Below are 23,834 nucleotides of genomic sequence, written 5' to 3' on the forward strand. Positions count from 1 at the left end.
ATATGAAAAAGCCAGCCAGTAATGGAGAGGGTGATGATTTCCTACATTGGCACTGAAGGTGGCGTCTTCTGTAACAGTTCCCTCTGGTCACAGCGGTGATTTTTTTCTTATTTGGTAGGAACATTGCAAAACCTGTTCCCCACACCTGTAACACTACTCCTTAAAACTGATTTTGATGAAAGCAAAGTTAGACTGAGACCAGATACTTTTGCAGTTAATTTCCACATGTATTTTTCTTTCAACTGCTCAAGGTAGCAACTGAGAAGATCAAAGTTTTGTTTCCGGAAAAATGTGAGTTGGCCCCGTGTATGTGAAACAGTACACTTAAAGGCTGAAGACTTTACTGTGTTTTGTCTGCCATTCTGAGATAACGTCTAAGACTAGCAGTTGATCAGAGGCTTATGTCCACTGGTGGTATCCAAAAATCCCACAAGTTTGAGAAAATGGCATGCATCCTTTTATGTTTCATTTTCATAAACATCTCTTAAACCTCAATATTGTTTGAGCTATCTCACTCTTCTGAGCCAAAGCATTTCGCAAGTTGGGCCTTCTTTTTGTTGAGAACTGTAATAGCCCATAGCAAGTAACAGTAAAACACAGCTAGTCTGCCACCACAGAGGGGAGTTTCCTTGAACCCATGAGCCGGGTGTCTCTTTAACTGTCTTTCATGAGCCTGACAGAGGTGCTGCATTTATCCCATACATGGCAGCAATAGCACTTGTGGTTCAAAATTAGGAATTTTGTAGATGAAGGGGTGGCTGCGAGAGGAATGCTAACTCCTGGCTCAATCTCTCTGCTAGGCTGTCAGCGAAGAGTGTGGGAAAGTAAGAGAGCAAATTGAGGAGCAGAGGCGACAACAGCATGCTGCAGAGGAAGAGATTGCCGAGTTACAAGTAGGTGCTTGATCTGATTAAAATACAGAGGTGTTTGTGTCAGCAGGCATTAGTGTTATAATTGAGAAGGCAGGCAGCATTTCTGATGACTGGCTGAATCTAAGAATGCCCTTGAATAAATACAGGTGCTGCAGATGAAAATAAGCTACTGAAACAGAGGTTACTAAAAGCCCAACGGCACTTAGGATTTGTCCTGCTTTGAAAGCTAGTCAGGTTTTATGTAAGACCTGGTTATGTGTACACTTCTTAAAATGGTGGTGCACATTTAAAAGGTGTCTGTCATAGGCCCTGCATGCCCACTGCACACAGCCACACTTGTGGATCCTGCTGTTTGCAGGCTGCAAGGGGCACTGAATCAGAGAAGTAATCTGGCTGTGAAATAACCCACCCAGAAAAAAGTAAGATTTTTGCAATGCATTTATCAAACAGTTAAGTTAGGAATCCAGAAAGAAGAAAGTCAAGATCATTGAACCTGGCCCTGCCTGCTAGCAAAAATACGTACACCTTTAGATGCAGTTAGGTATGTTCCCTGAGGACTCAAAGTTTGGCACACTTCCCTGGAGATGCTAGCTGTGCAAAGAAGGTTTTGTTTCCATTGCCTTTCATGTTCCATAAAGCTTTAATAAACATTTTCCTCTTCTGAAACTTTTAGGTGGTGAAAAAACTTTAAGGGCATATTCTTTTGCCATTATCTTTGAGAGATTTTCCTTGATAAGGAGGCTAAAGCTCAACTGACATGGACTAATAAGAATTACGTGCTTAAAACACTGTCTTACTTTAGAGTCTATCCCTTATTCAGTGTGACAGTACTAATCAATCACTAGTACACAACTAATTAGCGTCTGCTTATTACAATAACATCTTAATTGGTTTTTTGGCTTTAACTGATTCTTTTAAAGCATTGTTTAGGTGTCTTGGTAATTGTCCAGTGCTTGGTGAAGTGTTGTTTTTATATGTAAGGAAATACCTTAATTTATTTACTAGGCTGCAAACACGAGTTTGGTTAGAAAGCTGGATGAAGCAAGAGAGCAGCTGTCTGAATCGGAATCTGCTCGGCTGCAGAAAGAAGAGGAGGTGACATCTCTGAGACAACTCTTGGAAAGGTAGGAGTTTAGGTTCTTTACACAAACTGTTAATTGTAAGCCAAGTGTGGAGCCAGTAACCAAAGCATATTGAAAATTGCTGTGCTTTATGAAGTAGCATATGCCACAGGGTTTGTATAGGCCAAATAGTGCATGGGCACTGATGGGGAATATCAGATTGACACCTCATATGAGAAACGTGTAAATTACATAGCACACATGAATGCAGGTTTTACATTTTATTGTATCATTAATTTAGCTGATGATGTAAATTCATTGTATGTCTTCCTTTATGAAACTGAAAGACATTTTACAACCTCCTTTTACCTTATAGGTTAATCACAAAATTAAAACACCAATATTTGCTTGGTTTTTTTATAAGGAATGGAAAATTTGTGCTTTTTGGCAGGTTGTTTTTTCTCTCCTCTCCATGAAGTTTCAGGGAATCAGTAAGAATTATTTGAATGGGACCACATCCTGCATGTCTGTGTCAGGTTTCTTATCAGCTTTAAGTATCTAACGCAAGCTGTGTTTCCAAGGTCTGTAATGTGGGCCTGTGTGGTGTGGATTATCTGGCAGTCTGAAATAGATCTTCATGAGGCATGGGCTCAAACAGACTCTAATAGGTTAATCAAAACCAAATTTTTACATTTTTGTGCTGGTATCACCTGTCTTTTTGAGAAGACTGATAATTCTTGATCTGTGCTGAAGTCAATTTGTACTGTCATCAGTACAAAATCATAGAATCATAGAATAGTTTGGGTTGGAAGGGACCTTAAAGATCATCTGGTTCCACAACCCCCCTGCCACAGGCAGGGACACCTTCCACTAGACCAGGTTCCTCAAAGCCCCATCCAGCCTGGCCTTGAACACTTCCGGGAATGGGACATCCACAGCTTCCCTGGGTAACGTGTTCCAGTGTCTCTCTACCTTCACAGAAAATAATTTTTTCGTAATATCTAATCTAAATCGACCTTCTTCCAGTTTAAAACTGTTAACCCCTTGTCCTATTGCTACAGTCCCTGATCAAGAGTCCCTCCCCAGCTTTCCTGTAGGCCCCCTTTAACTACTGGAAGGCTGCTATAAGGTCTCCCCAGAGTCTTCTCTTCTCCAGGCTGAACAACCCCAACTCTCTCAGCCTGTCTTCATAGCAGAGGTGCTCCAACCCTCTGATCATCTTCATGGCCCTCCTCTGGATCTGGTCCAACAGGTCCATGTCTTTCTTATGTCGGGGCCCCCACAGCTGGACACAGTACTCCAGGTGGGGTCTCACAAAAGTGGAGTAGAGGGGCAGAATCACCTCCCTCGACCTGCTGGCCACTCTGCTTTTGATGCAACCCAGGATGCAATTGGCTTTCCGGGCTGCAAGTGCACATTGCCAGCTCATGTTGAGCTTCTCATCCACCAACACTCCCAAGCCCTTCTCCTCAGGGCTGCTCTCAATCCATTCTCCGCCCAGCCTATATTTTTGCTTGGGATTGCCCTGACTCATGTGCAGGACCTTGCACTTGGCCTTGTTGAACTTCACACGGGCCCACCTCTCAAGCCTGTCCAGGTCCCCCTGGATGGCATCCCTCCCCTCCAGCATGTTGACTGCACCACAGCTTGGTGTCATCAGCAAACTTGCTGAGGGTGCACTCAATCCGACTGTCTATTTTGCTGACAAAGATGTTAAACACTGCTGGTCCCCATACTGACCCCTGAGGAACTCCACTTGTCACTGGTCGCCACTTGGACATTGAGGCGTTGACCACAACTCTGTGAATGTGACCATCCAGCCAATTCCTTATCCATGGGGTGGTCCATCTGTCAAATCCGTGTCTCTTCAATTTAGAGACAAGGATGTTGTGTGGCATAGTGTCAAATGCTTTGCACAAGTCTGGGTAGATATTTTCAATTACTCTTCCCTTATCCACCAATGCTGTAACCCAGTCATAAAAGGCCACCAAATTTGTCAGTCACGATTTGCTTTTAATGAAGCTGTGTTGGCTGTCAGTGATCACCTCCTTATCTTCCATGTGCCTTAGCATAGTTTCCAGGAGGATCTGCTCCATGATCTTGCCGGGCACAGAGGTGAGACTAACTGGCCTGTAGTTCCCTGGGTCTTCCTGCTTTCTCTTTTTAAAAACGGGCATTATGTTTCCCCATTTCCAGGCAGTGGGAGATTCACCAGGCTGCCACAACTTCTCAAATATAGTGGATAGTGGCTTGGCAACTTCATCCACCAGTTCTCTCAGGACCCGCAGATGCATCTCATCAGGTCCCACGGACTTGTGCACCTTCAGGTTCCTTAAATGGTCTCGAACCTGATCTTCTCCTACAGCGAGCGGTTCTTCATTCTTCCAGTCCCTGCCTTTTCCTTCTGTGACTCGGGCAGTGTGGCTAGAGCACTTGCCATTGAAGATTGAGGCAAAAAAGTCATTGAGTAGCTCACCCTTGTCCATACTCCTGATGACTAGGTCTCCTGTTTCCTTCTAGAGAGGGCCCACATTTTTCCTCATCTTCCTTTTATCACTGACGTACCTGTAGAAGCTTTTCTTGTTGCCCTTTGATCTAAGTCATTGAAATATTTGAATTCAGCTGAATTAGCTGAGTGAGTTCAGCCCAGCCCAGCCCTTCATGTTGTGTTGTTGTAGCATTTTTGATCCGTTGCTAGGACTCACAGTACTGAAATTACCGTATCGTCAAGCCGAGACTTACATACTTGGAAGTTTCCTGGGGACACTTCTTTCCACTGACTGTGCAGTGAACTGAGTTGTCTTAACCTTTAGTTTTTGAATTGCATCTGTGTTAGAGAATATAGTGAGAAACTGGTTTGTTTCCCTTTTGTGAACATGAAGGCGATGGAGGAGTATGGTGTGTTAAATCGCCCTTCTGTGTGCAACCTGCAAATGCTGGGCAACCTGTGGCTACAGGACTTACCCCATTTAGCTCAGTTTGCAGCGGCTGATGGTCATGGCTTCCAAGGACAGTAATTTTATGCCCAGTGTGGTAGCCATCATAAGCTCTGCTATAAGCAGGGCATCCAAGAAATTGCTGATTGCTGACTGTATTCACCAGATAACAGATCTGTGTGCACTTTCAGTGATGCAGAAAACTGGAAAGATTCTGGCTAGCTATAAAAAAATATGCACACTGAAAAGAATTTCACTGAAACTACCTGTTCATCAGGGTGGAGGACCCCTTTATTCCATGAGGAAGACTTGAATGCATGTGAGCTAATAACAATTCTTAATTGGCTTTGTATTTGGTCAGGATCCAAAAAGAAGCTGATGAAGCAAAAGAGAAGGTCCTGGATTACAGTGAGAAGCTCAGCAAGGTGGCAGCAGACAAAGATAGCAGTGACCAGAAGTTGTTTGCTGAACTGGATGACCTGACGAGAACAAAACAGTTCCTTGAAGAACGTTTGATAGAACTTATCAGGTTGGCATCAAAACAAACAGCAAGCATAAATTCAAATCCTAGCTTAGGATGTTAAAGGATACTGCCTAGGTGGTTCAGTCTGGTATTCCTGAATTGAATATACAGGTAATGGCCAATTTCATCAGCAGTTGAAATTTTGCATTTCCATAGTGCAATCAAAAATATACCACACAATATTATCTCCTCCTTAATTTACTGTCTGTTTTGCAAAAATATGTAATTCTCTGCATGGCATGTATTTTTCTGCCTCCCTTCCCAAGAGCTTTGGTAGGTTTCTTGATCTATCTTTATTTCTGAAAGCTCCTCAAAAGTTACAGCAAAGCACTTTTTACTGTGAAGCTTTCACCAGCATCTAAATTGAGGTTGGTTAGCAGTAAACCAGCACTGATAATTTCTATGTGTTTTTCTTTCTTTTGACTGTATCTCTGCAGAGATAAGGATGCTTTGTGGCAAAAATCAGATGCTCTGGAGTTCCAGCAGAAGCTTAGCGCAGAGCAAAGGTGGCAGGGGGACACAGAGGTTAATCATTGTCTGGACTGCCAGAGAGAATTCTCATGGATGGTGCGCCGACACCACTGCAGGTCAGTTTGTTGAACTCAGTTATGCTGTTCAAAAGCAAAATTCAGTATGATCGTTTACATGGATGAAATACTTCTTAATGTTCACAGTTCATTGGTCAGAAACATTGATACAGGACATTGTAGAGGCTGAAAGAACATATGAGCCTGCAAGGGGTAAGAGACGTTAATGGAAAGGTCCCTTGATAAGTATTAAGGCAAAGATCTGGATGCAACTCTGTCATGGGGAGTCTGTCAGTTTTTCAATTCTGGAAACAAAGATAATCACACCCTACATAGTATGTTTCTCTGAAGGATCCTGGTTTTAATATATTTATTATGCACTGCTCTGTGCATGCTGTAAACAAGATTCACTAAGATGATTTTGCTATTGTGATAGAAATATTCCAGAACAAATCCAACATGCTGTGCAATTACAAATTTGGTTACCTTACAGTAGGAATGGTCAGAGATAATTACCAATTGCAGAGTAATCTTTTTTTAAAAAGTTAATACTGAATTATTTCCTATACAGGTAGCCTGATTGGAGTTATTAGTTCCCCAGTCTAGATTTATTCAAATATATTTAAGAGGATGCATTCCAGGGTCTTAGTGATATGTTTGTTTTGGCTTTTTACTGTTCTTTATCATCACAACCTGATTCATCCTGTAAGGTATGTAGTACTGAGACTGTTTCAATTGCATATGAATGTAGGGAACATTTGCTGGGGATTAATAAACAGTGACATCATTTCCGGTAACAACTTCAAAATTACTCATTTCTACTAAAACCTGTGAAATCTGCTCATGTTTTTGCTTACTAATGATTTAAATGATTACGAAAAACAAAACCACTAAGACTTCACAAATAATAGTCGTCCCTGCTGGGTGCTTTTCTTCATGAAAATCTTAACATGTACATTAAAAAGTGGCTGACAGTTTTAATACTGAGAGACTGCAGAGCAGAGAGGGCAGGAGAGACGAATGTGCATGTACGTGTCCAATATCATTTCTTCTTCCCTCTCTGAAGAGGAGAGGGGTGATTACTAAGTAGAGACATACAGACATGTTCATACAGTCCTTACAATCAAATAGTTTTGCTCTAACTTAGTATGAGATTCGGCTTGTGTAATGTTATAAGTACATTTCCTTTGTATGTACTTTATAAATGTTATTTATTTGTATTGCATATTTCTGGGTATTTAATTGTTTTATGTCTTTATATTTAAATGTATATTTAAATTTTTTAGTATTTTTATGTTTTTTTTCTGTTTCCCCTATTTATTAAGGCAGGAAAGTATGAATGTGAATTTCTGTCCTGTGCTTGTCAAGAAGACTTTCTTAATTCACCTCATAAAGCAGCACAGTCTGTATTATGAGTTCTGCCATGGATGTAACATTCGGGCTTTTGCAGAGAACAAGTCCATTATGGCAAAGCTCCAAACTCTGTCACATAGCTATGTTCCACTTGTACATGGTACTATTCTAACACCTTTGGTTTCAAATAATTTCTAGAATGTGTGGTCGCATTTTCTGCTACTACTGCTGCAACAACTACATGGTGACAAAGCCTGGTGGAAAAAAGGAGCGTTGCTGCAGAGCTTGCTTTAATAAGCCTAGAGTCATTGTGGACAGTACAGATGACTCTGGATCCAGTGCCAACCAAGAAGGATCACCAGCTTCATTGGAATCACCTGTGTCACCATCCGAGAGGGCTTTTGGTTAGTGGATTGTTTGCATGTTGTGGAGAAATAAGTACGGTTCTTAGACATTCTCCAAGAAATCACATGGTCACCTCCTGTCCCAAGGACCTGCATGTTCATGGAGTGTTTTCAGGGTGGGACTGGTTCCATCTTTGAATTTCACTGGTCTTGACAGAAATTTGCATGTATATTAAATGAGTGTTGGTCAGCCTGAGGTTTTCACTGGGTTCTAGTAGCTATCTAATGCTTCTGTAAAAGGTAGAGGAATAGCCCAGTCTTCCCCCTTAAGGGTTTTGCTGGTTTGTTTTCCAGACAACCAGCTAATATTGTTTACATTTCTTTTCATGTCCTTTTATGGCACAGTTGCAAGTGAAGCATGTAAACCACCAGATGATGCAGCATTTGATATAATCACTGATGAGGAGCTGTGCCAAGTACAGGAATCAGACTCTCTCCACAATGAAAGTCAGATGGAAGGAGACTCTCTGGATCAAAGCGTGACAGATTTGTGAGTAAACACCTCTTCATGGAGAGGGAACTCTTTTGGGTTTTGTTTGGAGTGTTGTTGGGTTTTTTTCCATTCAGTGGGAATAGCCAACCTCTGCATAAATAGAAGACACTTCTGTTCCCAGCCACATGTTCAGTAGACCAACACAAAATAATTTTGGCCTATTTGCACAGTCAGCATCAAATCTAGTAAATTGAAACATTTATTCTCCATCCTCTCCCTCCACCTGCTTCATCGCAGCAGATGAGTGATCCCAGCTCTCTGCTGTCATCAGGCCAGCTGCCACCATTAAAATCAGCTTGCAGGCCACAGTGGATCGCTGGTCATTCACACTTAAGTTACAATGGGAGCTAAGCGATACTGTCTGTCAGACTCACCATTAGTTAATATTAAGAGAACAAGGAGGTGGGGAAAAGATAAGGAAAGATGTGTTCTTTCTATGACAGGCTTCACTGAACCGAATGTGAAATAACTAGTCTGTCTGTAGTATTCCTTACTACTTTAAAGATATCAGCTTACAGAAAAGCAAAAGAACAGGAATTACTTAGCTAAATCTGGCATAAGTTTGTTCTTTTTTTCTCAAGAAAATGAGAGTGAATGCAGATTTCAGCCATTTTTTTACATCTATTTCTACATAAGTTAGCAATGAAGAGGATCTAAGGCCATCTGAATATCTGAGTAGTTGGTTTGCAAAGCATGTTGTAGTTTTATATTTTAATGTATATCCATGTTTATACAAAAGATTGTTTTACTGTTGTTCAAATATTTTCCAAAAATTCTGTTCTGTAAAATGTATTATCTTTCAAAAACTTTTATATATTTGAGAAGAAAAAAAAAAGAGCAATTGCACCTAAATTCTGTACTTGTTTTTTTTTTCTAAGCAGAAAAATAAACGTGATAAATCTAAATGCTAAACTGAAAATAGACACAGAGTAACCAGCCTGCTGCTGAGATAGCAGGCCTAGACTTTTTTGCCCTCAGCAGACCCATTTCCGGCATAAACCACAGTGATTTGCAATTCGGGTAGAAGGCAGACTGTACAAACTTGGTTTTTTTTGAAAAAAAAAAAACAAAACAACCTTTTCAAAATTCTGCATTTTTGTGTCTTGGTGAATAAGTTCTATGTATTCTGCTTATTTTGTATACTGTTGGCACTGGCAGTATATTCATGTTTATCATGTGTTGGGTAGACATGAATGAACTGAGCTTCACAATGCTCTGGTGAAGTTAGTATTGCCTTTGTTTTACAAAGGGTCAATTTGCAGTGGGGGATTTTTCTTTGTTTGCTTTAAGAAGAAAAAAAAGTGTAAAGTACTACTGCTTCGAATTCATGCTATCTGCAGAGGGGGTATCACAGGTGAGTTAGCTCTGGAGAATACAAGCAGGAGGAAAGAAATAAGTGCGTGTCACCAATTTTTTCAGTTTGCGATTGGGCTAGATTCATCTTGCCCTACAAAGTGTTCAGGCTAGAAGGAAAGATTACCACTGACAGTGGAATGGTATTCTTGAAGGGCACCCATGCAACATCCTACTTGCACCATGTAAACTTTTAAAGGTTGTCCATCTCCCCTTGCTCACAATTACAGGCAGGAAAGCCAGGAAATAGTGTTTTATAGTCTGTCACTCTTGGTTCATTAGTGTTATGAGCAGGGGGGACAGTCCTACTGTGGTCACACTTGGAGCTTGAGATATACTTTGCAGAGAACGCAGTCCACACCTGCCCTTCGCCATGACACTTGTAATGTTTGAAGGGTCTCACTAGCCTGAACACTGGAGAAGAACGCAGGAGAATGACCTTCTTACACTGTGGATGACTTGAGCATCTTGTGTTGATTGTGTGGTTTTGTGTTATGGGAGAGGTGCAGAAAATGATACATGAGTCAGGTGATAGTGTGGCAACTGTGGTACGTGTTGAAGAAAAAAAACAGAGCACAGTGCTGATTATGACAGCACAGAAGTTTTCTCATTTGTTTCTGTGGTGAATATATGTGTGCCCAAAGCCTGAGTGTAGCTTACCACACGAGCAGATAATGTGGCATTTGATACCATGGGTGTTTGAGAGTAAACGTGCCAGAAGCACTGTACTGAATGTGAGCAAATGTTCCACTAACATTTTGTCCTGTCTTTTACAGCAGCCCATAGCAGATGACAATGTCCCAGTGTGTTTTCTCCCACCTTCCAAGGATCTGCAGTTCAGGGACTTTCTGAGCTATTGGTTTCACTGCTGCAGATTTCTTGGCCATACTGGACTGATGGACTACGTTGTCTTCATATAGACCTTTGATTTTTATTTTTTTTTTTTGAATGTCCAGCTAAATGTGGCCTGATTTCTATGTGGAGTCTTCTGGTAGTCTTGAAGTATAACTAACAATCCACTGGCATCCCAATAATGTTCTCTTTGCATGAAATTGAATAGATGGGGTAGAATTTGCTTTGGAACTGTGCCTGGGGAAGACAGAAAGGATCCATGATTGTGCTTGCTAGATACATGTCTGAGGAATGCATACAAATAAGTAAATTTTAAAGCCAGATTTCTTCATTGGGATTCTGCTGAAAATAGTCCACGCTATTCGTTTTTTTTTGCCAGAGATTTGAACTAATTGGTGCAGCTCTAAAAGGGAGGAAGGTGAGCAGTCAAGAAAGGGAAGAGAAGGGAGAGGAGATCTGCAATAGGCATGCTCTGTTGCCAGAGTGTCTTGTGGCCTTACTCTGTCTGAGTGTACGGATGAGGTTCTCACACTAGCTTTACCTTATTACGCGTATGAGTCTTTGCTGGCCTGGAAGTGGGAGCTGGTGCTCAAAGCAGTGAATTGTCTTACAGTAAATTTTCGTTTCTGTTTGTCCACCTTTTGGTGTGTATTGTACTGTTACTCTATTTTTCACTTGTTCTCTTGACTTAACTCTGCCCATGTAGTTCTTTCCTTGAAGTCACATGAAATGATTACAACAGCTTTACTTCATAACAGCAGACTTTGAGAGACTGCCTTTATTGGTACAACTCAGTTCGGAACCAAATAAAACTCATCTTGGTCATGAGCTGTGCACGTTTGTGGCAAGGTAACGTAGATGCTGTGCCAGCATAACTCTTGACTGACCTTGAAGCAGCTCTTTCCTTACGAATAGGTTTAAGCAGCCATTGCTTCATGCTTTCAGGTCCGTTATGTGAGTTTGGAGCAACCTGATTGAAATCTCAATGTGAGAAGGTGAGATAAGTTGTGCAATTGCGGTACATCCTGCTACTTCAAGGCTCATGGGTTCTCTTTTGAAGTGTTGTATTTTTAAACTCTTTTATTTCTAAAGCACTCACATTTGCAGATTGTGTTCTAAAACAAAGGTCAGGATATTCCATAGCACTGGGTCAAAGTTCCCAGGGTAAACCAGTGCACTGTATTTCCATTTTAACATATTGTAGAAATTACATGCCTGCGATAAATGTTGCAACAGCAGAATCAAGATCATAGACAGCAGAAGTATAAAAAAAAAAAAAAAATACCATTACCCTGGTACGGAAACAAAGAGTTTATTCACACCTTGGTACTGGTTTTGGCAGAAAGGACAACTCAGCCTGTCTGTACTGTGGTTGCTTTGGTTTGGATTCTTTTTTTCTTAATGACTCACAACACTCTTTCCTGACCTGATTACAGCTCACATGGCTGGGCAGGGTGACAACATAGTCAAAAGGGGGAACTGCATGTGGTCTGAAGCATTTGCTGTCCTGTGCAGAACCACCCAAGGAGAGAAGTGGGGACAGAAGCACCTCTTGCCACCCTCTGCTGGGAAAGCCTGCCTTGCAGCTCTGTGTTGGGATAGCAGCTTTACTTGCCACACAGACATGAAAGCACAGCACGTTCCTTCCTAGTTCTGTTTTTAAGGATATTGCACCATTTCACTATGGGAGAAACAAGAGAGGATATTGCGCCATTTCACTATGGGAGAAACAAGAGAGGTGGTGTAGTAAGGAAAGGATTGCTAAGCAGCTATTTTTTAAGGGGGAAAAGGTGACATGGGTACAATGGTGCCGATAAGGGTCAGGTAGCACTGAGCTGCAGTGATCTGGTAGGAAGGACTAAGTGTTAATGGGAAGAAAAGGAACATCTAGAGTTAGAGTGGTTATTGCAAGAACGGTTTGGAACAGGTTAAAACCGGTATTTCAAAGTTGTAATGCAAAGGTCCCGTCCAACCCAAACTATTCTATGATTCTATGATTTTGTACTGATGACAGTACAAATTGACTTCATCACAGATCAAGAATCATCAGTCTTCCTAAAAAGACAGATGATACAAGCACAAAAATTTAAAAATTTTGTTTTGATTAACCTATTAGAGTCCATTTGAGCTCATTTTGATTAACCTATTAGAGTCCATTTGAGCTCATGCCTCAAGAAGATCTATTTCAGACTGCCAGATAATCCGCACCACACAGGCCCACATTACAGACCTTAGAAACACAGCCTGCGTTAGATACTTAAAGTTGATAAGAAACCCGACATAGACATGCAGGATGTGGTCCCATTCAAATAATCTTTACTGATTCCCTGAAACTTCATGGAGAGGAGAGAAAAAACAAAAAGTGCCAAAAAGCACAAAGGAGAACAACTAAGGAATCCACAGTTTCATGGCAAGGGAACCAGGAAAAACAGACTGGAAAGATGTCACAGTGCAAAGAATGTGTGGGAATTAGGGTGTGAGAGTTTGCGTCTAAGGAACCACTGTTCAGTGTTAGAGCCCATGTGCAGTATGATATTCCTTGTGTTGAGAAGAGGCCAAGTCACCTGGCAACATGAGCTCTGTTAACAGAGGCGAGATACAAAGACGTGTATGGGAAATTCAGGCCATGAACCTAATATTAGATGGAAGGCAGATGAAAATGCTGCTTTGTTACAGAAATTTTAGATGAATGCTGAAGAAGTGTGTGAGGAGATCTTCTCCCAAAAGAAAAACTACAAAAACCCCACAAAAAATCCCAACTACACATGAAACACAGCATGAAGATTGAAATGTGTGTGTTTTTAATCCAGAAATTCTCATGAAGTGAATGAGCTGAACTAAAATCTGTATCTTTGAAACAAAACTCATACATGATTTTGTTAACAAACACCTTTTATGGAAAACCAGCAGGCCAGAGGTTTTGTGAATGTCTCCAGCCCTCTGGAGTCATGAAGTCCAAGTCACCTTTATGTCATAAAGAACAGTGTTTTATCTCGTTGTGTCTTATGCCTTTGGAAGATCTTCTGCACAGTTAACTCAGTTACCAGCTTTGTCTTAAGAACAACTCTGATCAGGAAAAGCAGGAAACGCTGAAGTATCATGATTAAGATAGCTTGGCCTAAAGCTGATCACAATGTCTTTACTAATGAGATTGTATTTCCTCTTTCATGCAGGCTACCTATCTCTGTATTTACAAAAAAAAAAAAAAAAGGCTGTAAACAGTTGCCAGATTTTCTAGGCAGTCTTATACCGGGTACATGCTTGTTGCATCTGCGTTATTTGAGGCAGTAAAAGTTTTAGAGCCTTCCTCTTCAGTAGTTTGCCACTGTTTAGCTGTAACTTGCCGTTTGATGCATCTTGAGTTTTTAATAATTTTCTGTAAGTTCCTCCTGAATTTCACCCCCATGAAGAAATACAGAACAGGGTTAAGACAGCCATGGAAATAAGCAAGAGCTTCTGTTATGATGATTGCATATTCGAAGCTGCTGTTCAAGTTAAAGCTCCAGTCTATGATCTTTATCAGTCTCAAGAAAGTATAGGGTGACTGAGTAAGAATAAATATTGCAACTACAGAAAATATTTTTTTTAGAGATTTGTTCTTTTGAAAACTCCTGGCATGCAGTAAGGTTCTAACAATTAGTGAGTAGCAGATGATCATGGCTACCATGGGAATAAAATAGCCAAGGGTTGCTTGGATCACTTCAAGAACTAGTTCTGTGCCATGGTCTGGGTATTCTTGATAACATATTGCCTTATCAATACTAAACACTTCACTAAAAATAAACTGCGGTGTGGCAAATGCTAGTGAGATCACCCAGATCAAGACACAGATTAATTTGCCCCATGTCATTCGTTTGGTTTGACACATATGTGCTTTGGTGGCAAAAGTAATAGCAATAAGCCGGTCAAAGGTGATAGACGTTAGAGTTAACATTGAAGTGTACAAGTTCAGAGTATACAAGCCCCGTATAACATGACATGCCGCAGTGCCAAAAGTCCACTCGTGAGCAGCAGAATATGCCCAGAATGGCAGTGTCCAAAGGAAGACCCAGTCAGCTATAGCCAAGTTCACCAAAAATATATCTGTCAGCATCTTCAGTTTCTCATAGAAAACTAGTATGACAAAGACGAGCGCGTTTCCTGCTAGCCCAAGGATGAAGACAACCGAGTACATACAGGGCAGGAAGACTCTTGTAAATGTGTGAAAATTCTCACTTCCATTTTCATTGGGGTCAATGTTGGAGAAGTTATAATAAAAGTTATCAGCATCTGAAGTTGCCATGTTGACTTCTTTTTAAAGGCAGCCTGTTAAGAGACACATTGAGATTTTTTTACTCAGCAAATAATTAAATCCTAGTGCATCCAGGAAACAGACAAAATCCTAAGTGCTAACAGATAAGACCTGTAGTAAAACATCTATGACAAACAAAAGCAAATGTATTTTTTGCTGAAGAAAGTTGTCTTGATAGTCAAGACGCAAACACAGCAGCTGGTGGATTTAAACACATCGTCTGTTACCAGATTTATACTGACTGCGACAAAAGATAAGACAATTACAGAGGCTTCTGAAAACAGATTATGGATTAAGCTTTCAAATACATCAGATCAAGGGATTCTGAAGGAACCCATGAGAGAAACAATTCATTTTGCCAAATTCAGCCTTTAGGCTCAGGTTGCAGGCTCTAAGCTTCAGAGTTGTTTGGCTTGGGTAGGACCTGTCTCGGAAAGTAGGGTTTGAGTCTCAGCGAGTGAGCACTCTAGAGCTTGTGGTTCAGCCTTAGCTTGTTGTTTAGATGTTCGTCACCTCATCAGACGGCAGCACTTCTTCCTTTCCCCTTCTTAAGTGACTTACTTGAAACATGGAGGATTTTCATTAGTGTCTCTTCCTCGTCTGATTTTGGTTAATCTGTTTCAAACATTTGTATTACTGTCAGAGAGAGGAGTGACCACTTCTCTGTCAACCCCCCTCCATCACACACCCTCTCGAGAGCTGATGCAGTATGGCAGTGTTAGCTCTCTGAGGCAAGGGGCTGTTTTCTGTCAGGGCTGTTGCCAGCACATCGGAGTAACAGCAACAACCAGATTTGCAAGGTGTTTACCTTGTAAATTAAGCCTTTTCAAAGAATCACAGAATGGTCAGGGTTGGAAGGGACCTCTGGAAATCATCTAGTCTAACCCGCCCCTTTTGTGAGACAGGTTAATGGAGCTTTCAAAGATTTAGCCTAAGGTTAAATGTCCTCTCTCTTGAGCTACAAAGAGCATGTTTCTATGGGGCTAATGCTACTACAAGATATTACTCAGCATAAGGTTTGCAGAATTCACCTCTGATTCATTTAGATTGGCAGAAAGGCGTCGCCTGTGTGAGTTACAGCATGCAGCAGATTGAACGTTACCCGAAAAAAGTAGTTTCTGTGTGCCCAGAAGTAGAGCCAGTGCAGCCTGTTAGTCACCAGAGAAGTACTATACAACTGCATGCCCCTTTGAAAAGTTACTGGCTTTTTATAAAATACTTCACTTTTCAATTCAGAAGGAGGCCAAGCTCGGGATGAAGATAAACTGCAAAAGTAAGTTGGGCTCAACAACATCAAGGCAATGTGTACTGAAACAAATGGAACACTGTGTTTTATTTTACGTACTCTTTGCAACAGCAGTCAGCTGGTCTTTCTTGCCTCTTTCTTGTAAACGAAAGGTGTTTTCCTCTGAGCTGAAACAAGTAATTACCAGGAACTCAGTTTTGTGGTTTGATAACATTCCGTTAGTAGCCTTACTGAAGTAGTACAGATCCTTTTGATGTCCAAACTTACTGGAAATTAGCCATTAGGAGAATCTTATTGGCTCTTTTAAAAGAAGAATTTTTAATACCTGCTTTTAATCCATATCAGGGTTTTTTTCCATAGTAAGATACGGCATTTGCTTTCTGGACAGAGCAAAATATTTAAAATTTTAACTAAATTTTTTTGTATTTCATTAATGTTCTTCACAGGAATTTTCAAATTGAGGCATTAATACCCTAATTTGGTTTTGGTGAAAGCAGATGGGGATTTTACTATTGATTTCATATGGAAGCCAGGATAGGATGATTTTTGAACTCCAGCAATGAAGAACTTTCTTATATACAAGTAGCAGGCACTGGCTTCTGATATTCTTGTCTTCCCCACATGCTGACATGAGTAGATCTGCATATTGTTTGAGAACAGAATGCTGCAGAAGAGATCTTTCTAAGTTAAAAATGTTTTTTTAACATCACGCACTTTACATTTCTCAGTTAGCTGGGCTCCTAAACTCGGAATTTATGGATCATGTTTTAGGAAAGAGGTGAGGTGACTGACACCATCAAACAGATAGCAAAGGATTAATGGAATTCCTTGAATGTGACCTTTCAACTGATGGTCTAGAAATTTATTTTCATGTTATGTTCTTATGATCTTAAAGGCCTTAAGTTTTCTTTCTTTTCCTTCTTTCTCCTGTTTGAATATAGCCATTTAAGTTCCTTCTTGGTGTGAAGGCAGGAGAAATGGGTCTCAAATGCCTCATTGATTACCAGTCCCTCTGGGGAAAAAAAAAAAAAAAAAGAAAAAAGAAAAAAGTCCTGCATGCATAAAAATAGGTTAACCTTGCAGAACTGTACACTCATTTTTGAGACAACATCAAGTGTGGAAATTTCTAGCCTAAATCTTTTTTTTTTCTTTTTTTTTTTTTTAATTATGCTGGAAAGCAGTAAGGAGCTGAGAAAGATCTGCTAAAGCTGAAAACTTTTATCTCAGCTGTTGCGTTCCAGACAAACTGATGTGGATGGTAACAGTCCCCTCAGTGGATGGTAACTTAAGAGAAAGACAAGCAATTTCCTTTGAAAAAGTTTTCATTTATTCATGCTGCATTGTTATTATGTTACCTGATGTTTTTCAGCTTTCCTCAAAGGAAAGAACAGTAGTAATCTTTCTACCTGAAGTGAGACAGGGGAAAGCATTGTGTTAGGTAGATAGGGAGGGAGGAGGAAGAAAATTCCCTCATCAGGAGAACAGCGAGCAGGATGAGTTTATTTGCAGGGATATGTTGTTACAGTCTGTATTGACTGAGTCTAGGTTCTAAAAAGATTTAGAAGTTTAATAGGAGCTTAAATTGGACAGGAACAACATCATGTGTAGAAAAGTGAGCTACAGAGCGCCATGCAGTGTTCAGCGTGTTAATACAGGATTTGCTCTGAGGTCTGGTTCTGCTAAAATTAACTCTTGGATTAATGAAATGGAAATGCAAGCAAGTAATGGAGAGTCAGAACAAGCTCTTCTGGTTTGCCCCAGCATAGATAGTTCTCTTCCTGTCACTGGAAGGTGGCTGCTTATCATTTCCACCACTCTGGGAACTGGGCATCCCAGGAGCTGGTAGTCTCAGTATTACAGGGTGTTTCCCTCTTTTGGTCTCCATGGTCTAATTTCTGTTGTGCTGATCAGCTATACTGCTTTAGTAGCTGCACCTGAAAAGTAGCATGTAAAAAGCAATAATAGTGATCTTGCCAGTTGTTCATTTCTGTTGTCTCAGTGATGCAAACAGAAAATTCAATATAGATCACTCTTTTTTTAAAATAAATCTAAAGAAAAAGTATTTTCAGCATATAATAATAAAAAGCATAATTTGCCATGGCAATAAATACAGTCTATAAACAGTAAAAGGTAAATAAAGCTCATCGGCATCATGTGATATGCCTTGCTTAGAAATGAACTGATTTCATTACAAAAAGATTTTGAGATTGTAATCAGAAAAGGTGAAATTATATCATATATATGTTTGAAGACATGAGAGGTTTTCAAGCACATACCAGTTGGAAAAACAGATTCTAGAGCCAAAGTGGAAAGGAGATAATGGACATAAACCCTCTGAGTTCTAGATAGCCAAAAAAATTGTCTAAAGACCTTTTTCAGAAACTAGCATATGTAAACCAAAGAGCTACTACAATAACAAGGCATCAGAAAAGATTTAATAACAAAACTAGAATACAAAATCAGTACCTTCAACAGTCTGAATAAAACCCTACCCTTTCTCCTTAATTTTGTGTAATCAGGATGGAGGATATGTATGATACTAACAAAATCTTTCAGGTTTGAATATTTCTAAATGTTAAAGCTTCCTTTTCTGTTTGTTCTTTTAAACTGTCTACCTTTTCACCTGAAGTCAAGAAAATAGTCACTTACTAGACGATGTCACATCTTGGGGGAATGCAGTCGTCTTACCTTTCAAAGGAAATGTGAAAGTGGCAGTTTGCTTTATTTATCAGTGCTGAAGCCTGTGCCGCTGCCTCACAGCTTTCGTAGTTGTTGCTGTCCAAAGCAACACGGTATGAAGTTACTCCTTTGTTTCGATTCTTGAGTGGTACTACTACAGATACAATAGTATGACAAGCTGTGCTCTCAAGATCCAGTTCAAATTCACTTACATGTGGCCATTAGTCTGAAATGTCCAGAATCAAATTGATTTTTCAAAAAATATTTGCAAGATTAAAACTTAATCTGTATTTATCACTTACCTTTTTTAACCATTCATGCATATTTTGTAACAATACTGTATTTTCCAGTTCCTTCTAGTTTTTCTGTTTTTTCTGGGGCAAAAATATTCTAGTGACAATTTCTCTCAGATTTTTTTTTCCCATCTGAGATGAGCTAAAGATGGCTAGAAAGGTATTGTGTTGGTGACCATCCCTAAGTGACTTTTTACCTTTAAGGCAATCTCAGCCCTAGTTAAAGTTAGTGCATGCTCTAAATTTTCTTTCAGAGTCAGTGAAAGAAGTTGGGAGGGCCTCTGTACATTTACAAGGGAGTTGGAGGAAGCCTACCCTATGCAGGGGTGACTGTCTTCACTTGCAGCAAAGGCAGGGGTGGGAATTGACTTACAGCCTGTGAGTACAAGATATGGGAGAGAAATAGTTGTGAGGAGGCTCTTGAGAGGGTACAGGGAAGTGGAGGTGTTTGTGCGATGCTGCTCGATGAAGTGATACTCTGCTGCTGTTTATTCCTGCTGTAATTAGGGACACCTTTTGTGCAGTCCTTGTAACTGAATTACATGCCTGGCCATCACCACAACTCAGCATGAGCTGTAGCTTTCATTTCACCTTTTCTGTGGTATTCCTTCATAGGAGGAGCCCAGTACCTGCACATCCCATAAAGCAATGCACTGCATGCAGCGTACATAGCATTTGCGATGGTTTCCTAGATGTATTTATCAGCTGTACTCACTTTCGTAATGAGCCTCGCTGCTCTTGATAGCCTTTGGAGACTCATCTTCAGGACTGTTGATTAGTGTAGAAAAGTAGTAGCATTACTCATGGCCGGATTCCACGAGAGAGGAAGGCAGTATTCAGAGAAACTAGCCTGTGCGGAGTAGCTAGAGTGCTTCTGTGACTCTGTCCTGTAGAGCAGTATGCTTGTACTTCTGAGTACTTGAGTTCGGTACCTGCAAATGTGTGTAAAAAGAAGCAACACCAAATTTGACATAACCCTGCATCATCATTTACTGAAAGAAGACTACTTGCATGAGAAATGTAAGGCCCTGTAATGCTCTTTAAAATTGAGTTCTCCTTTGTGCTTCATTGCATGTGGTAGCAATTCCTTTGTCTCTGAGAAAAAAACCTGCAGCAAGGTGCTAAATATTCACAAACTTCCTGTCAAACAGAGGAACAATGGGTTTGCAACAGCCACCTGCTTTGAGCAGTTATTTTTGGATGCAGAATAGGGTATGAGGGTGATAAAGCAGTTGGCTAAGGTATGTGGTAGCATATGTACCCTAAACCAGTGTGAATGTCTGCCTTGAGAAAAGGTAGAGTTCCCACTGTGTTGCAGAGGGCCAGCAATCAGCCCTTTCTGCCAATGAGACCCATTTAAATTCCTTAAAACAGTGTTCAGAGTTGCTTTTGAAATGTCTTAATCATGCATTTATGGACAGCTCATCTGAGATACTTTGTCAGCCTAGTTCACAGCGACCTCATTGCAACTGCTGTTCCTCAATCACCAGAGATGCTCCTCTATAGACTGTATGTGCAGGGATGGCCTTTCCATGGAGACCAGTACCCTCCTGACATCCATTTGCCCTTATCCATGCACGAGGAACCCTGGATTCACTTCTGTGTAACTTCTAAAAAACTCTGTACAAAAGAAGACTGCAGTATCAGCAGCGTTCAACCCTTTATTATGCTGTTGGGATCAAAAGAAACTCAGAGATGCTATATTTCAGCTTGCTATCCTAACTGTGATTTCACCTGTTTCCTCCTTTGTTTCATAAACTCCGTTTCCATAAAATGGAAAAAAAACTGTTTCCAGCCTGAGTGAATTATCACTGTAACCTCAGAATTATGGTAAAAATAGAGGTTGGCCATGTGAGTTTATCTCAGGGAGAAGGCTGAGAGAGTAGCTGTTACTCGTGGACAGGTCAGTCTGAAGAATGTTTAACTGTGTAGTTGTGAAGCCCCCTGTGTGCATGTCGTGGTTTAGGCCAAAATCCACCACTGGGGACCCGAGGGACCTCAGTGAAACTCAGTGAGCTCTGTAAACCCCATGCTCCATCCCCACTGGGGACCCGAGGGACCCCAGACTGGACCGACAGATGCTCCCCTCTACCCCTGTTCAAAGAGAGAGGCAGAGGAGGAAAAAGAGACTTATGAGTTTAGAAGGAACTAAACTACTTTAATGAAATATTAATAATAAAATAAAAAGAAATAATGAAATATATACAAAACCGTAAGCTCCGAAGATGACAATCACGTCACCGGCTGGCACTGGGGCAGTCCCAGGCTGGACTCAGTGACGGATGGGAACTGGATTCCGGATCTGGATTCAGGATCGGGATCACAGGCAGACGAACAGAGTCCTCCTCAGACGTCGGCCATTGAAGGAAGAGTGACCCTTTGATCCCTCAGCTTTTATACTGAGCATGAGGCAGATGGGATGGAATACCCTGTTGGTCAGGTTTGGGTCACCTGTCCTGTCCACTCCTCCCCGCAGGTGCGACACCACTATGCTTTTCCGCTTCCGACCCTCCAACGGGGCAAATAACAAAGTTGGTTGGCCTTGGGTGTTATAGCAATAAGTATAAGCAAGAGCCTCTCTGCATACCATGCCTGGGCATCAGCTGTAAACAACTGGTCTTATCAGTTTGAGAGAGTGAACACTGTCTGCGTGATACGCAGTTAATTTCAGTAGTTAGAAGAGGCCCAGCTAAGAAGCGAAGTTACTGAACAAAATTGGTTCTGTTTTACCTCAAACCAGGACAGTGCAGAAACCGCACCGGCTGGAGGGAACCTGCAAGCGCTGGGATGGAGCAGTCTCTGCAGAGGTACAGGCTGGGCGCTGCAGGCTGGGCAGCAGCTCTGCTGAAAGGGCCTGGGGCTCTTGCTTGACAGTGGTGTAAACCTAAGCCAGAAACTGCCTTTCCTGTACGTCTCCTATAATTCTGCCTCGGTTTCCCTGTAATATCCTCTAAGGAACTGCACAAGAAGAAAATTCTAAGGTATCTAAGAAAAAAACAGCTAATTTTTGGGACCAAATACCTCAACTGAAAAAAGCTAGGTTTACCCATAGAGCTGGTGACCTATAGACTGTGCAGTATTTAACGATCTTTGGGGCAGCGGCTTGGCAGTATTTCTAGTGTTGATTCCAATAGGCATCGGTTTGCTGTCTCCTGCTGGGGAGGGGACTTGAAAGCACCCTGGTAATCTGAAATTGCTCATTTTGAAAGCCGTTATCTGAACCTCTTGCAAACACAGCATTTGATTGACAACTGAAAGCTGTCTTCATCTCACAGCCTTTGCCGAACCTCTTCCATACCACAACACTAAAAAAATCTCAGAAGATTTTCCATATTGTCCCTTGGAGCACAGAAATAAACCTTTGTTATGATTGTTTCCCTAGCTTGCTTTTTCTGTATACACCGGTTGCCTCTGGTCTTACAGAGAGTGTAACTAGTTTCAAGGCAGGCGAATTCTTTTGGGTTTGTTTTTTTTTTTTTTTTATACAGAATGTAGTATAGTTAAAGCCTACATTTTTTTTCTGAGAAATGGCTGGGATTTCTTACATACCAATATGTGGGCCACCCACAACACATAGTGGTGGATCTTCATGTCTATCTGTTTTTTTCATCAGCTGTGGACATTGTGTTTTCCCATCCCTACATATGTCAGGCTCCTCCCGTGACCATTCCATCCCCCTGCCACCCGTACATACTCCTTCATGCAAGATATTTCTCTTGTACCCTGTTAAAAACTCAGTGAGCTCTGTAAACCCCATGCTCCATCCCAAATCATGCCTCTCCTCTTGCCCACACCAAGGGCTGTCTGTGCATCCTTTTTTTCTGATCCTTTGCCATCCTCTTTCTTTTTTTCTTTCTTTTTGTTGGGCTGGAGAGGAAGGCTTATAACTATATTAGGGTGCCTGGGATGGGTCTGACCTGCTAGGTGGCAGCAGGCCTGAGGAATCATTTGTGCACGCCAGTATAACGCCTTTGGTTGGTTCTTGGCATTAGAGACATTTGCAGAGGTGTTTGCTGGACTAAGCAGCTGTAAGGGACCCTGTACAGCCCCCACTCTCCATTTCAGGTTTCTGGCTTTCACACATTTCAGTAAGGTTCTGGCCCTGGACAACTGAAGTCATCTTCAGAAATCATTGTGCTTCTGACAGGCAGATGGCTTATGGGATTTTACTGCTCAGCCATGTGAAGCCGACACGTTAGGTGCATAGCTACAGCTGCCAGAGCTCAAGTGCTTCTGAAAACAGAAAATTATTGAGGGCAGAGTTGAATTGGCTTTTTTCAGGTTTGAATTCTGAAAGGGACTTCTTATTTCTAACTCCCAAAGGCATTTGTGATGTTGGTCCCAACAGTATGTTAGTATCGTTTGTAAGAAATGCTTTCCATCTATAAGAACAGCCACACTGTTCATTCAGCTGAGGGACAATGACCAACAGCAGATGCCTGAGGAAGAGCATAAGAACAGGACAAGTGTGAAGTGATACTTCTTCTAAGTATCCGACCAGCCTTTGACAATCTGTGTCTCAAGGATTTGCTGAACCAACCACAGTTGTTGTTTTCTTGTTGTAGTGTCATTTCCATGCTTCAGTTCTTCCTGCTTTTCAGCCCCACTTCATTTCGTTTTTAAAAGAAAATAAGAGAAACGGTCTGGATTTTAATGCACGAGAGTGCATATTTGTAAGCTGGGGACCTGGCAAGCTGCAGAAACAGCCGTAACGCTGCCACCTAGTGTGAATAGGTCATGCAAGAATAAATTCTCTTGTCAGGGGGACAAGAGCTCCAGTTAAATCATGAGACTGTTTCTTGTGTTTTCCACACGTGCTACCAGACCTTAGTTTAGACCATTGTTCTCAATGGGACATCAGAAGGAGAAAGAGGATTTGCTTTGTGATTGTAGTGACTTGGATTTAAGAGATAAAGTAGGACACTTAAGTGCTCCCTTAACCTATAGGGAG

The 23,834-nt window shown here is 41.1% G+C and overlaps 2 protein-coding genes across 4 annotated transcripts in view; one reads left to right on the plus strand and one right to left on the minus strand.

Annotated features, from left to right (window-relative positions):
• The window catches only part of FYCO1 (FYVE and coiled-coil domain autophagy adaptor 1), a 54,460-nt gene that overhangs the window by 20,700 nt on the left and 9,926 nt on the right, over positions 1 to 23,834 (plus strand). For 2 of the 3 annotated variants that reach the window (XM_082499130.1, XM_082499128.1), the window contains exons 9-14: positions 801 to 893; positions 1,878 to 1,996; positions 5,231 to 5,398; positions 5,830 to 5,979; positions 7,471 to 7,676; positions 8,022 to 8,166. In XM_082499130.1, coding sequence (XP_082355256.1) covers positions 801 to 893; positions 1,878 to 1,996; positions 5,231 to 5,398; positions 5,830 to 5,979; positions 7,471 to 7,676; positions 8,022 to 8,166 — 881 coding nt within the window. Of the gene's footprint in view, positions 1 to 800; positions 894 to 1,877; positions 1,997 to 5,230; positions 5,399 to 5,829; positions 5,980 to 7,470; positions 7,677 to 8,021; positions 8,167 to 10,298; positions 11,012 to 23,834 lie in introns of those variants that run through there. The other variant, XM_082499129.1, reaches the window with a different exon arrangement.
• Positions 13,483 to 14,656, minus strand: CXCR6 (C-X-C motif chemokine receptor 6; the record flags this gene model as incomplete). The annotated part of the gene is made up of 1 exon (XM_082499131.1): positions 13,483 to 14,656. One exon carries the CDS (start codon positions 14,654 to 14,656, stop codon positions 13,619 to 13,621), a length of 1,038 nt encoding a protein of 345 aa, XP_082355257.1. The 3' UTR covers positions 13,483 to 13,618.

This window comes from Vanellus vanellus (genome assembly GCF_965231255.1).
Source record: "Vanellus vanellus genome assembly, chromosome: 2".
Classification (NCBI taxonomy): domain Eukaryota; kingdom Metazoa; phylum Chordata; class Aves; order Charadriiformes; family Charadriidae; genus Vanellus; species Vanellus vanellus.